General features: G+C 31.7%; 2 protein-coding genes across 3 annotated transcripts; one reads left to right on the top strand and one right to left on the bottom strand.

The window, feature by feature from the left end:
• The first annotated feature begins 251 nt into the window (after positions 1-251).
• Positions 252-1,483, top strand: LOC135724239 (uncharacterized). The gene is made up of 4 exons (XM_065244478.2): positions 252-352; positions 488-820; positions 928-1,206; positions 1,336-1,483. Exons 1-4 carry the CDS (start codon positions 304-306, stop codon positions 1,470-1,472), a joined length of 798 nt encoding a protein of 265 aa, XP_065100550.1. The 5' UTR covers positions 252-303; the 3' UTR covers positions 1,473-1,483.
• Positions 1,484-2,410: 927 nt separating this feature from the next.
• Positions 2,411-8,394, bottom strand: LOC141281618 (uncharacterized). Of its 2 annotated transcripts, none has more exons than XM_073813551.1 (3): positions 8,302-8,394; positions 6,575-6,946; positions 2,411-3,682 (listed from the first exon to the last, which is right to left on the bottom strand). In XM_073813551.1, the coding sequence occupies exons 1-3, from the start codon at positions 8,384-8,386 to the stop codon at positions 3,537-3,539; spliced, it is 603 nt and encodes a 200-aa protein (XP_073669652.1). In that variant the 5' UTR covers positions 8,387-8,394; the 3' UTR covers positions 2,411-3,536. The 2 variants fall into 2 exon arrangements, with proteins under 2 accessions (XP_073669652.1, XP_073669653.1); XM_073813552.1 differs by having other exon boundaries at positions 6,608-6,946.
• Between the last annotated feature and the right edge of the window lie 6,954 nt (positions 8,395-15,348).

Here is a 15,348-nt window from a genome sequence, read left to right as displayed (position 1 = left end):
GTCAATTATTCCACAGTTACAGACATTGCTCTGAAGGTTATTTTAAGACATTTGACCATTTAGGTGTGCGTTTATTGAAAAAATAATGCATGTGGAACATTTCCCAACCAATCAGAATAATGCATTCAACAGCTTGTGGTATAAGATTTCAAATAACATTTCATATATAATGGTGAACTCTGACGAATACTTCCTGTAATAGTACTGAGGACAGTCGCCATTGGTTTAATCTTCACAAGTTGACCACATGACGTTCAAAGTGTTTGACAACCAGATCGACAGTCATGCAGACTCGCTCCTAAAATGCTTTTAAACATGTGCTCTTTAATCTTGTTTTTTATTTGCATAGGAGGTAAGATTATTAACATTATTATTATTATTATTATTATTATTTTTGATGTATGTGTTGAATGTTTAAAATCTTTTTTTTTAAAGATTAATGCTCAAATGATGCTACTTAATGCTATTTTACCGTACGCTCTTTCAGGTATTCTTGGTGTTATCGATCCAGATGAAGTGAAGTCAGTGTCAGTGATGGAGGGAGATTCTGTTGCTCTACACACTAATGTTACTGAAATACAGGAACGTGATCAGATATTGTGGATGTTTGGACCTCAGGAGACTCGTATAGCTGAAATCTATAAAAAAAGCATTGATATGTATAACAGTAATGAGACATTTGGAGACAGATTGATTCTGGACAGTCAGACTGGATCTCTCACCATCACAAACATCACAATCACACACACTGGACTTTATAAACTACAGATCTTTAGCAACAGAGAAACTTTATACAAGAGATTCAATCTTACTGTCTATGGTGAGTTAAATATCATTCTGTTTTGTTGTGTAACTCTACAGATAGTTGTGAATCTACTATAATTTTATCATCACATACTGTAGTAGCCTATCATTTTTGTTTTTCAGCTCATCTGCCCATTCCTGTAATCTCTTCACAAAGTTCATCGTCATCATCATCAGTCTCTAAATGTGTGTTGTTGTGTTCAGTGTTGAATGTGAGAGATGTGAATCTGTCCTGGTACAAAGGAAACAGTTTATTGTCCAGCATCAGTGTGTCTGATCTCAACATCAGACTCTCTCTACCTCTGGAGGTTGAATATCAGGATACAAACACATACAGCTGTGTACTCAACAATACCATCACAAACCAAACTCAACATCTTAACATCACTGATGTCTGTTTAAGTAGGTTAGCATTTATTTATTTTTGTATGCAAACAAAAAATCTCATGTTTCTTAAATTTTCTTTTGTAAAAGGAAACAAGGTGAAAATAGTGAAATTCATTATAAAATATTTGTATTTTTCTTCCCCAGACTCTGTACCGTTATACAGTCATTGGAAGAGAGTGATGCCCTCATTGTTTTATGCTCTGGTGGGCGTGTCTGCTGTCGCGCTACTCGTCTTTTACGTCAGATATAAACAGAAAGCGAAAGCAAAAATATCTTCATAAAGTCACTGATATAAGTTTTATATGGACACTAGGTGGCAAAACTTGTAAATAAATCACAACCAGGTCTTGTTTTGTTTTGCTGTATGTACAATAAAGTTGCCAACACAAAACTCAAAACATTAAAACACTGCCAAAAACGTATGCAGAGTTGCACGTTTGTGCTTGGGGGGCACCTACCGGCAAACAAGGGTACTGCAAGACTTGGAAATTGCGGCTTTATGGTTGGTTTAAAAATGAATAAAAAAAACGAATCGACCAACTCCTCTGTTAACTAAACAAACTATTACAAATATTACTAGCGATGTCAGAGACGGTGAACATTAGGATCTTTTTGACAACTACCAAGTGCATCTTGAACAAATAAAGTCTCAACAGCGCCCTCTGTATTTTAAAGACGTCATTGTTATGTTTTCCAGAATGAAACTAAATATGGTCCTTCTGCCAAATTCCAATTTTGTTTCTTTGACTATTTAGACTGAATTATATTGAATAATGAAATAAATAATAGCAGTAAAAATGCAACTATTAAAAAAAACCTTATTGTCTGAAAAGCATTAATTGGAAAGTGTGTATGTGGTCAGATTAACGAAAGGCATTTGTGAAAGATTTTAACACAGAATTTTTTGATTACAATCCAATGGGTTGGGTTTGTCCCTTTTTGATCCAACGCTGCAATAAGCAATTAAAGTGTGGAAGCTCACAATTTTTATATTTATTTCAAATTCGTTTGAAACATTTTTTGTTGCAATGTTACATTCTTGCAAATCAGCTTTGAATAAATTAAAACACAGAATATGAAATTATTGAATATATAATAAAATACACAAATTTTATTTAATAGTTATTGCCTCCAAAAATATTAATAACATTATTTTTCTCATGTACTAAAGGAAAAAAAAATAGCTTACACAGTAATTATTATGTGAAAATCAATGTTATCATTATAATGTAATAATATAAAGCTCTAGTAAAATTAACGAAAGTACAAATAATAAAAGAAAAAAAGAAAACAGCAGATTTAATAAAACTAGAGAGACAAATCATACTTTTAATATTGGAAGCATTTATCCAGATCAAATAGGTGATCATAATTGGAAAAAAGCAGCAGAATAGAGACCCTTATAGAATATATATATATATCAAATCTCTGTAACAAATGAATAAGAAAAAATTTCAGCTTATTTTAGAATACATTCAAATCCCTTATTTTATGAATACTTTATATTTTTGCTTGTTTTTTTGTTCATTTTGAAAAAGTACAAATTAAAATGAAAGGAAGTATGGAAGGAAGGAATAATAGTGTGTGTATTCAGACTTACTGGAATAGAGAAAAACTGAGACATGACCTCATATGTGTCATGTGACAAGATAATACAATACAATCTCTGTAATACAAAACAATTTAAAACACTGGAGTCGGGTGACTTGGCACATTATGAAAAATTGTAAGTCACTAGAGAGAGAAACCTAAATGATAAATGTTAAATAATTAAGAAATAAATAACAAAAATATTTTTAAATGTGTGATTTTAGGTTTAAAAAAGTTGCACACTAAGGTTTTGTTGAACACTTTAACATTTCATTACAGCTACAGTGTTTCAGTGTTCCCGTTGCTCAGTTGGTAGAGCATTTTGTTAGCACCACAAAGGTCATGGGTTTGATCCCAGATGACACATACTTATAAAAATGCACAGAATGAATCCACTGTAAGTCATTTTGGTTTAAAGTGTCTGCTGTAAACCTGCAGTGTCACAACGATTATTTCCATATTTACAATTTTGACCAAGATCTTGTTTTAATGACAACGGAGTTACGTAAAGACTTCTTCAGCACATTGGCATTAGATAGTTTTGAAAGAAACATATTAATTACTGTAACATCAATCTTTTTGTGTATTAGCAGCACATGTACTGTAATTAAAAGCATCAAATGCTCTGATGAAAATAATGACGGACAATGATTCAAATGTGATTCTTCATGTTGGTTGAGGTACCGCCACTTTAAAAAAATGATAATGTCATTTGATAACTTGTTCAGAAAATATATTTGTTATATATTTTTTTCTCATGGATTGGACAATATAGGTGATGTTTCTTCATGAATTGGTTGCCTCAACCTCGACCATCTCACACCTACAGCCAAAAGCACAGCCACACCAACAGCAAGAGAAACATAAACTATAAGAGGAGTGTTTGATGGCCAGATGTGATCTGTAATAAACAAATAAACATAATACTGTTATTAGTATAACACATTCCTAAAAAAAGAGGTTTTAATCAAAGTTTAATCAGAGAGTAAACATATCAGCTTGACAGAGAAGCACAATAGGCTTTATGCCCAGCTGCACTACTTCCTGAACTTCAGCCAGCTCCTTGTTTCCTGTCTGCCATTATTGGACAAACTGATTAATCCAGGTGTGCCTGCCCTCAGTAGTCACAACAACAATAATCAGACATACCAGGATTAACCAGTTTGTCCAATAATGGAAGACAGGAAACAGGGAGCTGGCTGAAGTTCAGGAAGTAGTGCAGCTGGGCATAAAGCCTATTAAGGTTAAAGGGATAGTTTACAAAAAATAATTTACTCACCCTTTTTAAAATTTCTTTGTTGTGTTGAATGCAAAGTAAAATATTTTTAACCAATGTTTGCACTGTAAAAAAATTCAGTAGAAATTGCAGCTGAGTTGCCGGTAATTTACCGTAGATTTACATTTATGTTTTTTTCTGGCAACATTTTGTTCAAAGTTAAATGAAAATTAAACATAAAGTCTTTGTCTTTACAGAGTAAAACTAAAAAACAGCATCAAGCAAAACATTCTGGGAAACAAAATCTGCACTCTAAAAAAAATCCGTAAAAAACGGACAAAGTACTGTGTAAATATGAAGGAATTTTCCGTATTTATGTTTTACAGGCGTTTATCCGTTTAAAAAAAAAACATGTTGCATTATGGGTGCAACAACTCCTGCTGCAATCTTTTACTTTTGCCTCTCTATCACCATCTCTGTTTGAAACCTAAAATTACAATTTGCTTGCAGAGTTCTTTTCTAACATGGATGATGTTTAACTTCTAAACAAATGCTGTCAGAACAAGATACAAGTGTTCAACTATTCCAGCATCGACACATGTGATTTAGTAGACAAATCTTCTTTCTGATGTGACGTGTAAGTCAAATGGATATTTACCACAACATTTATCACATTAAATCTACAGTTTGTGTTGGTTTTAGATTCATTTGAAGTCACCACTATGTTCCCTTTAGTTGGGCTTTTGTCCCTTGACCTTTTCTGAACTGACTCTGCTCTTTTAACTTTGCAACAATGTTTTTGCTTGTAGCAATTATAACTTGTTTGTTGCTTGAGTAAGGGGATTTGTCTATGATGTCATCAAAGCTTAGTTGTTTTTATGTTATGCTGCCTAGCATTTAAACATGAAATAAGAATGAAGATCTGAAATGTATAAAAGTGACACTCTATGCTGATCTAAAACACATTGTATTGAGTGAGATTGCTGCAAATGTGTCAGCTGTGGTTTTTGCTTCAGAGACATCAACACTTTGGATACAAATCTCAACAATGGTGAGAGTAAATGTTAAAAAAGAGTTTTCTACAATCCTAGTACCCAGCATGCATTGCGGCATAAAGCTTTGTTGTTGATTGTCACCATTGTTGCGTTTCATAGGCAGATTGAAGTGTCCCGAAAGCCTACGGACAATGTTCCGTAAATCTACGGACAGTGTTCTATAAGTCTACAGAATGTTCAGTTTTTGAATAAACCGAAATCTCTGTGAAATAACGGAAAACGTACCGGTAATTTTCTGCCAGGACATTATCCGTTTTTTTACGGATTATTTTTTTAGAGTGTGGACCAAAAAACAGAAAAAGGTTGATGATGATTTCTGGTTCCCAGAATGCTTTGGATGAGGCGGTTATTGTATAGTTTTATTCTGTAAAGATAAAGACTTGTTAATATTTGAAATTTATTTAACTTTGAACAAACTCTTGCCAGTAAATAACATAAATGTAAATCTACGGTAAATTACCGGCAACCCAGCTGCAATAACATTGAAATTTCTACGGAATTTTTTTACAGTGTGTAACCAAACCATTTTTGAGCACCATTGACTTCCATAGTAATTTTTTTCCTATGATGGAAGTCAATGGTGCTTCTGATTCCTGCTTGATAACAAATATTTTCCTTTGTATCCAGCGAAACAAAGAAATGTATACAGTTTTGAAATAACTTGAGGGTGGGTAAATAATGAAAGAATATTCATTTTTGAATGAACTAACCTTTAAGGCATTTCATCTAATCAAAAGGTGGCATAGGTTCACCAAGGAAGTTTAATTAAAAGTATTGTTAAATGCAAAAGTATTGTACACTGCAAAAAATGATTTTCAAGAAAAAAAAAATCTTAGTATTTTTGTCTTGTTTGCAGTAAAAATATCTAAAAATTCTTAAATTAAGATGCTTTTTCTTGATGAGCAAAACGACCCAATAAAATAAGTCTAGTTTTTAGACCCACAATATCAAATTTAAGTGATTTTGTTCATAAAACGAGCCAAAAAAAAAAAAAAAAAATCTGCCAATGGGGTAAGCATATTTTTCTTGAATTTCTCTTGAATGTAGTGTTTAAGAAAATTTTTCAATAATTTTTTGCTTACCCCATTGGCACATTATTTTGCTTGTTTAATGCCCAACAGCACTTAAATTTGATATTTTTGGTCTAAAAACTAGACTTATTTTATTGGGTCGTTTTGCTCATCATAAAAAGCATCTTAATTTAAGAATTTTTAGATATTTTACTGAAAACAAGACAAAATACTAAGACTATTTTTCTTGAAAATCATTTTTTGCAGTAGGAGTTACAGCCTCAGATCTTGCTTGGCATGACATGAAGTCTAAGTCATCAAAATCTTAAGGTCATTTTTACCATCATAGTAACAAAATTATCTAAACATAATTGTAAGACTAACGATGTACCTTTTAAGAAAATGCAAGACAATCAAGAAAGTTTTTTTGGGGTGTTTTAGCAAATAGTGAAGGAACAACATCCAACAAGAACCAAGCACACATGAAAGTGGAAAGGTGGGGAGAAACCTACCAAGCGAAAGTCTCTGACTGTGCAGTGACTCACCATAGACAGTAACATTGAATGTCTTGTATGAAGGTGTCTTGCTGTTGATCTGTACTTTATAAACTCCCGAGTGTTTGATGCTAAGGTTTGTGATGGTGAGAGATCCATTTTGATTGTCAAAATTTAGTTTATTTCGGAATCTCTTATCATCATCATATACAAAGCCCTTCTTTTCAACAAATTCAGCTACATGAAGAGTTTCAGATGTATCTTGAGATACAAACATCCACATTATTTGATCATCTGTCTCTATTTCAGTAATATTAGGGTCCAGAGTAACAGAATCTCCCTCCATCACTGACACTGACTTTACTTCATCTCCATCAACACCATACACACCTGAAACATAAATCATTTAAAATCTTAATTGAGAATAAATTAATTCTTCTTCGATTAAGTTGCTTGTTGTGCTAATGTGTAAAATATACTGATGTTTTTCCAGAAAAAAGCTCCATATGACCTTAGAGATTACCTAAAAGTACATGCCGACGTAAATTACAGAAAATAGGCTTTACACACCCTCAATAAATTTGTATCAATAGAAAATAAATTTGGGCCACTGACCATCTAATTCATTTAACATTGACTTAATAAAAACAACTAAACAAATGAAATAAAAAAGAAAACGAAAAGAATTAAAGGCATATGAAGAAATACATGTTCATGGATGTCATTATAGTCTTGGTTACTAAATAAGGTGAGAGAAATTTTATTCAAAGTTTAAAGATCAAATATTAAATTGTTTATCAGCATTAAAAATTGTTATTTTATGTTTGGTCAGAACTGAACTTTAGCCTGAATTTCACAGACATGATTATTTGACCCAATAACAACCCAAATTACAACGTTCGTCTCTTTTTGACCCAATAGGTTGAAAAAACCCAACATTTTGCTAAAGTTCTCTGGAAACATGACAACATCTGTATTTGTGATGATGTAAAATGGCTTTGAGATGTTTCATTGTTTAACAGCTGCATTGCTACGGCGTTGCAATAGTTACTAGACCGTATTACGCAGTTATTAATTTATTCAAGAATGCCAAAGCGGGTTAATACAACTGGAATTTGGGATACAGGATGCGGAGTCTTGGCATGGGTGTAAGGTCATGCCTTAGAAACTTGGGGTCTGAATAAACCTTTTTCACAGATTATCATGAATAGTCTCCACAGTTATTTTAATAAATTGATTGTATTTGAATGCTGAGCTGCATGGTTTTAAATAATGGCATATTTATTTCTTCTGTCCATTTCTTTTCTCATTTGGAAAGTCGTAGAAACGACTTCAGTGGCTTTAGTGAAATTTTCTTTTGCTCTTTCCAGCGGTCTCCCATTATATAAAATCATTTTTCATCAATAAATATTTCTTAAAAGATTTATACCCAAAATTAGAAGTATTATTTAAATAATTAAACATAAAGTTAACAGTATTATACTTTTAGTATTTACTGTGGTAAACTGCAGTAGTAAAAAACTATAGCTTTTCTTAAACTTACCACAGTAAACTTTAAAGTATGCTACATATTACATTTAATACATTTACTAGTTACTGCAGTGTATTATGCACTTTTATATACTAGTACAAGTACTACAGCATATGACAGTACACCACAATTTATTGCGGTTCACTATAGTAAATACTAAAGTATACTACAGTATATTTTGATGTGTGATAACCTGTAAGATAAACAGACTTACCGTTAGAGATCAAAATACACAGCCAAAGATAAACAATGTTTGCAAACATTGTCCTCAAAAATAGTATTGGAACGTCAAACTCCATATTGCTGTGAAAAGAGACGCTGAATAAGCTTGTTCAAGGTCCTTAAAATTTTAAAAGAGGCGTGGTCAGTCCGAGGGGGACACACAAATGACCACATCTGTTAACATTCAAAGCCTTTATTATCCACAGTTTCAAAATTACGTCAATTGGAAAAGCCTTCTTAAATCTTCCTATTGTTTCCCCTTTGTGCCATTTATGAAAATTGGACCACACTCACCATCTCACAATGCCTTTTTCTTGTCATGTGAAACTTTACTATAGACTCAAGGTCCAATTTAATAAAACAAAAACACAACAACACAGTAAGATAACAAACACACAGAAACAGAAAATACAAATCAGTGAGTTGAAACCTCACAACTTGGACTGATATTGTGTAGTATTGACCACTATATTTCATTATATTTCATAAACACACAAAATGCATTAAGCCAGCAGATTAATTTATACATCAGATTTTGTAGAGTACATCTTGCACCCAAATTATTATATATAACATGGTGCTAAATACCATAACAAGGTCAAATACATTATTGTTTCTTTTTACTATATTTACTGTATTGTATTTTTCATGATCGTGTGGTTTAGATGTCTTTGTGTCTTTCTCAAGCAGTCTATTACTTAATCCACTTAATGTTTTGAGTTTTTTGTTCATTTATTTTCATATGCATGGGATAGTAAGAGTTTGGCAGATGTGTGTCAGCACCGGATGTGAATAAAAGTGTTTTGTGTAATTAACTCGCTTCGATCCAAATTAATGATGATGCAGATTAAAGGGTGGTGCATCCTTTGTAGTGTGCATCACTACAAAGTGTGCTTCCTTCGTAGTGTAATAGAAAGCCAAAACACCTTTGGATTTTTTGTTTTTTATAAAAAAAATCACTACAAAGTGTGCATCCTTTGTCGTGTACTAGAAAGCCAAAATACCTTTGGATATATAGTTTTTTTATTGTTTTTATTATAAAAAATTCAATACAAAGTGTGGATCCTTTGTATTGTACTAGAAAGCAAAAATACCTTTGGATTTATTGTTATTTTTATTGTTTTTTATATAAAAAATTCACTACAAAGTGTGGATCCTTTGTAGTGTACTAGAAAGCCAAAATACCTTTGGAATGATTGTTTTTTATGTTTTTTTCTATAAAAAAATCACTACAAAGTGTGCATCCTTCGTAGTGTACTTGAAAGCCAAAATACATTTGGATTTATTTTTCTTTATAAAAAAATCACTACAAAATGTGCATCCTTCGTAGTGTACTAGAAAGCCAAAATACCTTCGGAAATATTGTTTTTTTAAATAAAAAATTCACTACAAAGTGTGCATCCTTCGTAGTGTACTAGAAAGCCAAAATACCTTTGGATTATTGTTTTTTATTGTTATTTATAAAAAAAATCACTACAAAGTGTGCATCCTTCGTAGTGTACTTGAAAGCCTAAATACATTTGGATTTATTTATCTTTATAAAAAAGTTCACTACAAAATGTGCATCCTTCGTAGTGTACTAGAAAGCCAAAATACCTTTGGATTTATTGTTTTTTTAATAAAATATTCACTACAAAGTGTGCATCCTTCGTTGTGTGTACACTACAAAGGTTGCATCCTTCATAGTGTACTAGAAAACCAAAATACCATAGGATTTATTGTTTTTTATAAAATAAAATCATTACAAAGTGTGGATCTTTTCTAGTGCACTAGAAAGCCAAAATACCTTTGGATTTATTGTTTTTTATTAAATCAATTCATTACAAAGTGTGGATCCTTTGTAGTGTACATGAAAGCCAAAATACCTTTGGATTTATTGTTTTTTTATTAAATCAATTCATTACAAAGTGTGGATCCTTTGTAGTGTACATGAAAGCCAAAATACCTTTGGATTTTTTGTTTTTTTATTAAATAAATTCTTTACAAAGTGTGGATCCTTTGTAGTGTACATGAAAGCCAAAATACCTTTGGATTTATTGTTTATTATTTTTTTTATAAAAAAATTCAATACAAAGTGTGCATCCTTCGTAGTGTACTAGAAAACCAAAATACCATAGGATTTATTGTTTTTTTATAAAATAAATTCATTACAAAGTGTGGATCTTTTCTAGTGCACTATAAAGCCAAAATACCTTTGGATTTATTGTTTTTTCATAAAATAAATTCATTACAAAGTGTGGATCTTTTCTAGTGCACTAGAAAGCCAAAATACCTTTGGATTTAGTGTTTTTTATAAAATAAATTCATTACAAAGTGTGGATCCTTTGTAGTGTACTAGAAAGCCAAAATACCTTTGGATTTATTGTTTATTTATTTTTTTAATAAAAAAATTCACTACAAAGTGTGCATCCTTCGTAGTGTGCACACTACAAAGGGTGCATCATTCGTAGTGTACTAGAAAGCCAAAATACCTTTGGATTTATTGTTTTTTTTTTATTTTTTATAAAAAAAATTCAATACAAAGTGTGCATCCTTCGTAGTGTGCACACTACAAAGTGTACATCCTTCGTAGTGTGCACACTACAAAGGGTGCAGCCTTCGTAGTGTACTAGAAAGCCAAAATACCTTTGGATTTATTGTTTTTATAAAAGAAATTCATTACAAAGTGTGGATCCTTTGTAGTGCACTAGAAAGCCAAAATACCTTTGGATTTATTGTTTTTATAAAATAAATTCATTACAAAGTGTGGATCTTTTCTAGTGCACTAGAAAGCCAAAATACCTTTGGATTTATTGTTTTTTTATAAAATAAATTCATTACAAAGTGTGGATCTTTTTTAGTGCACTAGAAAGCCAAAATACCTTTGGATTTATTGTTTTTTTATTAAATAAATTCTTTACAAAGTGTGGATCCTTTGTAGTGTACTAGAAAGCCAAAATACATTTGGATTTATTGTTTATTTATTTATTTTTAATAAAAAAAATCACTACAAAGTGTGCATCCTTCGTAGTGTGCACACTACAAAGGGTGCATCTTTCGTAGTGTACTAGAAAGCCAAAATACTTTTGGATTCATTGTTTTTTTATAAAATATTCACTACAAAGTGAGGATCCTTTGTAGTGCACTAGAAAGCCAAAATACCTTTGGATTTATTGTTTATTTTTTTTTATAAAAAAATTCACTACAAAGTGTGCATCCTTCATAGTGTACTTGAAAGCCAAATTACATTTGGATTTATTTTTCTTTATAAAAAATTCACTACAAAATGTGCATCCTTCGTAGTGTACTAGAAAGCCAAAATACCTTCGGATATATTGTTTTTTTAATAAAAAAATTCACTACAAAGTGTGCATCCTTTGTAGTGTACTAGAAAGCCAAAATAACTTCGGATATATTGTTTTTTAATAAAAAATTCACTACAAAGTGTGCATCCTTCGTAGTGTACTAGAAAGCCAAAATACCTTTGGATTATTATTTTTTATTGTTTTCTTTATAAAAAAAATCACTACAAAGTGTGCATCCTTCATAGTGTACTTGAAAGCCAAATTACATTTGGATTTATTTTTCTTTATAAAAAATTCACTACAAAATGTGCATCCTTCGTAGTGTACTGGAAAGCCAAAATACCTTTGGATTTATGTTTTTTTTTTTATAAAATATTCACTACAAAGTGTGGATCCTTTGTAGTGCACTAGAAAGCCAAAATACCTTTGGATTTATTGTTTATTTATTTTTTTATAAAAAAAAATCAATACAAAGTGTGCATCCTTCGTAGTGTGCACACTACAAAGTGTGCATCCTTCGTAGTGTGCACACTACAAAGTGTGCATCCTTCGTAGTGTGCACACTACAAAGTGTGCATCCTTCGTAGTGTGCACACTACAAAGGGTACTTCCTTCGTAGTGTACTAGAAAGCCAAAATACCTTTGGATTTATTGTTTTTATAAAAGAAATTAATTTCAAAGTGTGGATCCTTTGTAGTGCACTAGAAAGCCAAAATACCTTTGGATTTATTGTTTTTATAAAATAAATTCATTACAAAGTGTGGATCTTTTCTAGTGCACTAGAAAGCCAAAATACCTTTGGATTTAGTGTTTATTTTTTTTATAAAAAAAACAAAGGTGCATCCTTCGTAGTGTACTAAGCTCTTATTTTCAACAAATTCAGCTACATGAAGAGTTTCAGATGTATCTTGAGTTTCAAATCTCCACAGTATGTGATCATCTCTCTGTATTTCAGTAATATTAGGGTCCAGAGTAACAGACTTTCCCTCCATCACTGACACTGACTTCACTTCATCTCCATCAGCACCAAACACACCTGAAACACAAATCATTTAAAATCTCAAATGAGAATAAATTAATTCTTATCATACGATTAAGTTGCTTGTTGTGCTAATGTGTAAAATATACTGATTCTTTTCCAGAAAAAAGCTCCATATGACCTTAGAGATTACCTAAAAGTACACGCCGACGTAAATTACAGAAAATAGGCTTTACACACCCTGAATAAATTTTTATCAATAGAAAATAATTTTGGGCCACTGACCATCTAATTCATTTAACATTGACTTAATAAAAACAACTAAACAAATGAAATAAAAAAGAAAACGAAAAGAATTAAAGGCATATGAAGAAATACATGTTCATGGATGTCATTATAGTCTTGGTTAATAAATAGGGTGAGAGAAATTTTATTCAAAAGTTGGTTATTTTATGTTTGGTCAGAACTGAACTTTAGCCTGAATTCAAAGACATGGTCATTTGACCCAATAACAACCCAAATTACAACCCAAGGTTGGGTTTGTCCTTTTTAACCCAATAGGTTGAAAAATCTCTACATAGTGCTAAAACTCTCTGGAAACATGACAACATTTGTATTGTGATGATGTAAAAGGGCTTTGAGATGTTTAATTATTTAACAGCTGCATTGTTACGGCGTTGCCATAGTTATAGTTACTGGAACATATTACGCAGTTATTAATTTATTCAAGAATGCCAAAGCAGGATAATACAACTGGAATTTGAGATATAGGATGCAGAGTCTGGCATGGGTGTAATGTCAAGCTTTGGAAACTTGGAGTCTGAATGAATCCTTTTCACATTTTATCATAAATAGTTTCCACAGTTATTTTAATACATTGATTTTATTTGAATGCAGAGGATGTTTGTAACTAAATGGTATTATTTCAATAATAAAACATTTAAGGTAACAGTAGTTTACTTTAGTATTTCTTGTGGTAAACTGTAGTAGTAAAATCCCTAACTCTAGTCTTACTACAGTAAACTTTATTTACAACAGATAATGTATTTGGTTAATACTACAACTGTAAAAAATAATACGGTGGATTTATTTAAAACAAAGCAAACATTATCCTCAAAATTTGTATGGGAATTTCAAACTCCATATCGCTGTGAAAAGAAATGCTGAATAAGCTTGTTCAAAGTCTTTAACATTTTGAAAGAGGCGTTGCCATTCCAGGGAGGACAAAAAAATGATCACATTTGTAGTATTCCTTTCAAAGTCTATTATTCACAGTTTCAAAAATACGTCAACTTGAGAGCCCTTCTTAAATCACCCCCATTGTTTCCCCTTCAGGGTGCCATTTATGAACATTGGAGCACACTCACCATCTCACAATGCCTTTGTCTTGTCATGTGAAACTTTATTATAGACTCAAGGTCCAAAAAAACCCACACAAAAGACACAACATTACAACACAGTAAGATAACAAACACACAGAAACAGAAAATACAAATCAGTGAGTTTACAAAAAATACAATGAAACCAATGTCTTCACAACTTGGACTGATATTGTGTAGTATTGACCACTATATTTCATTATATTTCATAAACACACAAAATGCATTAAACCGGCAGATTAATTTATACATCAGATTTTGTAGAGTACATCTTACACCCAAATTATTATATATAACATATAGGGCTAAATACCACTACAAGGTCAAATACATTACTGTCTTTTTTACTGTATTTACTGTATTGCATTTTTCATGATCTTGTGCTTTAGATGTCTTTGTGTCTTTCTCAAGCAGTCCATTACTTAATCCACTAAATGTTTTGAGTTTTTTCTTCATTTATTTTCTCAACTAACATGCATGGGATAGTAAGAATTTGGCAGATTTGGTCAGCACTGGATGTGAATAAAAGTGTTTTGTGTAATTCATTCACTCACCTCATCCCACATTAATGATGATGCAGATTTAATTTTAACAACTAGCACAAGAATATACAGCTCTTATCTTTCTACTCAACACATTTATGCCTTTGGCAGATGCTTTCATGCGAAGTGACTTAGATAAATTCTAAGTATACATTTTATGAAGTTCATGTATTCCATTGCATTCAACACTTGGAAAACAAATAAAAACACATGAAGATATAAATTAAAAAGTTTTTTGACAATAAACAGAGACAGAAGTTTAAATTCTCCTTCATAGTGTGAATACTAGAAAGTTTATCTTTATTTTTCCAAATGTTACTTGTTTTGACAAAATAATGCACACTACGAAGGATGCACACTAGTGTGCATCCTTCGTAGTGTGCACACTACAAAGTGTGCATCCTTCAAAGTGTGCACACTACAAAGTGTGCATCCTTCGTAGAAAGCCAAAATACCTTCAGATTTATTTTTTAAACAAATTGACAATAAACAGAGACAGAAGTTTAAATTCTCCTTCGTAGTGTGAATACTAGAAAGTTTTTTCAAAATGTTACTTGTTTTGCCATAGTGTGTGTGCATTCTTCGTAGTGTGCATCCAGGATGCATACTAGAAAGCCAAAATACCTTCAGTTTTATTGTATTTTAGATTTTTTTTTTAAATAAACAGACAGAAGTTTAAATTCTCCTTTGTAGTCACACTGCTAGAAAGTTTTTCCTTTATTTTTCAAATGTTACTTGTTTTGCCAAAATAAATCCTTCGTAGTGTGCAAACTACAAAGTGTGCATCCTTCGTAGTGTGCACTCTACAAAGTGTGCATCCTTCAAAGTGTGCACACTACAAAGTGTGCATCCTTC

The sequence above is a fragment of the Paramisgurnus dabryanus genome, chromosome 24, assembly GCF_030506205.2.
Source record: "Paramisgurnus dabryanus chromosome 24, PD_genome_1.1, whole genome shotgun sequence".
Taxonomy (NCBI): domain Eukaryota; kingdom Metazoa; phylum Chordata; class Actinopteri; order Cypriniformes; family Cobitidae; genus Paramisgurnus; species Paramisgurnus dabryanus.
Note: the sequence above shows the minus strand (reverse complement) of the source record. Positions and strands in the feature narration are given on the sequence as shown.

Excerpts from the sequence above, each read along its gene's own strand:
- LOC135724239 (XM_065244478.2), top strand. The coding sequence starts at position 304 with ATGCTTTTAAACATGTGCTCTTTAATCTTGTTTTTTATTTGCATAGGA. Across the intron at positions 353-487 it reads GTTTTTTATTTGCATAGGAG|GTATTCTTGGTGTTATCGAT; the intron begins GTAAGATTATTA and ends ACGCTCTTTCAG. Across the intron at positions 1,207-1,335 it reads CATCACTGATGTCTGTTTAA|ACTCTGTACCGTTATACAGT; the intron begins GTAGGTTAGCAT and ends TTTCTTCCCCAG.
- LOC141281618 (XM_073813551.1), bottom strand. The coding sequence starts at position 8,386 with ATGGAGTTTGACGTTCCAATACTATTTTTGAGGACAATGTTTGCAAAC. Across the intron at positions 6,947-8,301 it reads GTGTATTTTGATCTCTAACG|GTGTGTATGGTGTTGATGGA; the intron begins GTAAGTCTGTTT and ends TTTATGTTTCAG. Across the intron at positions 3,683-6,574 it reads CAGTCAGAGACTTTCGCTTG|ATCACATCTGGCCATCAAAC; the intron begins GTAGGTTTCTCC and ends TGTTTATTACAG.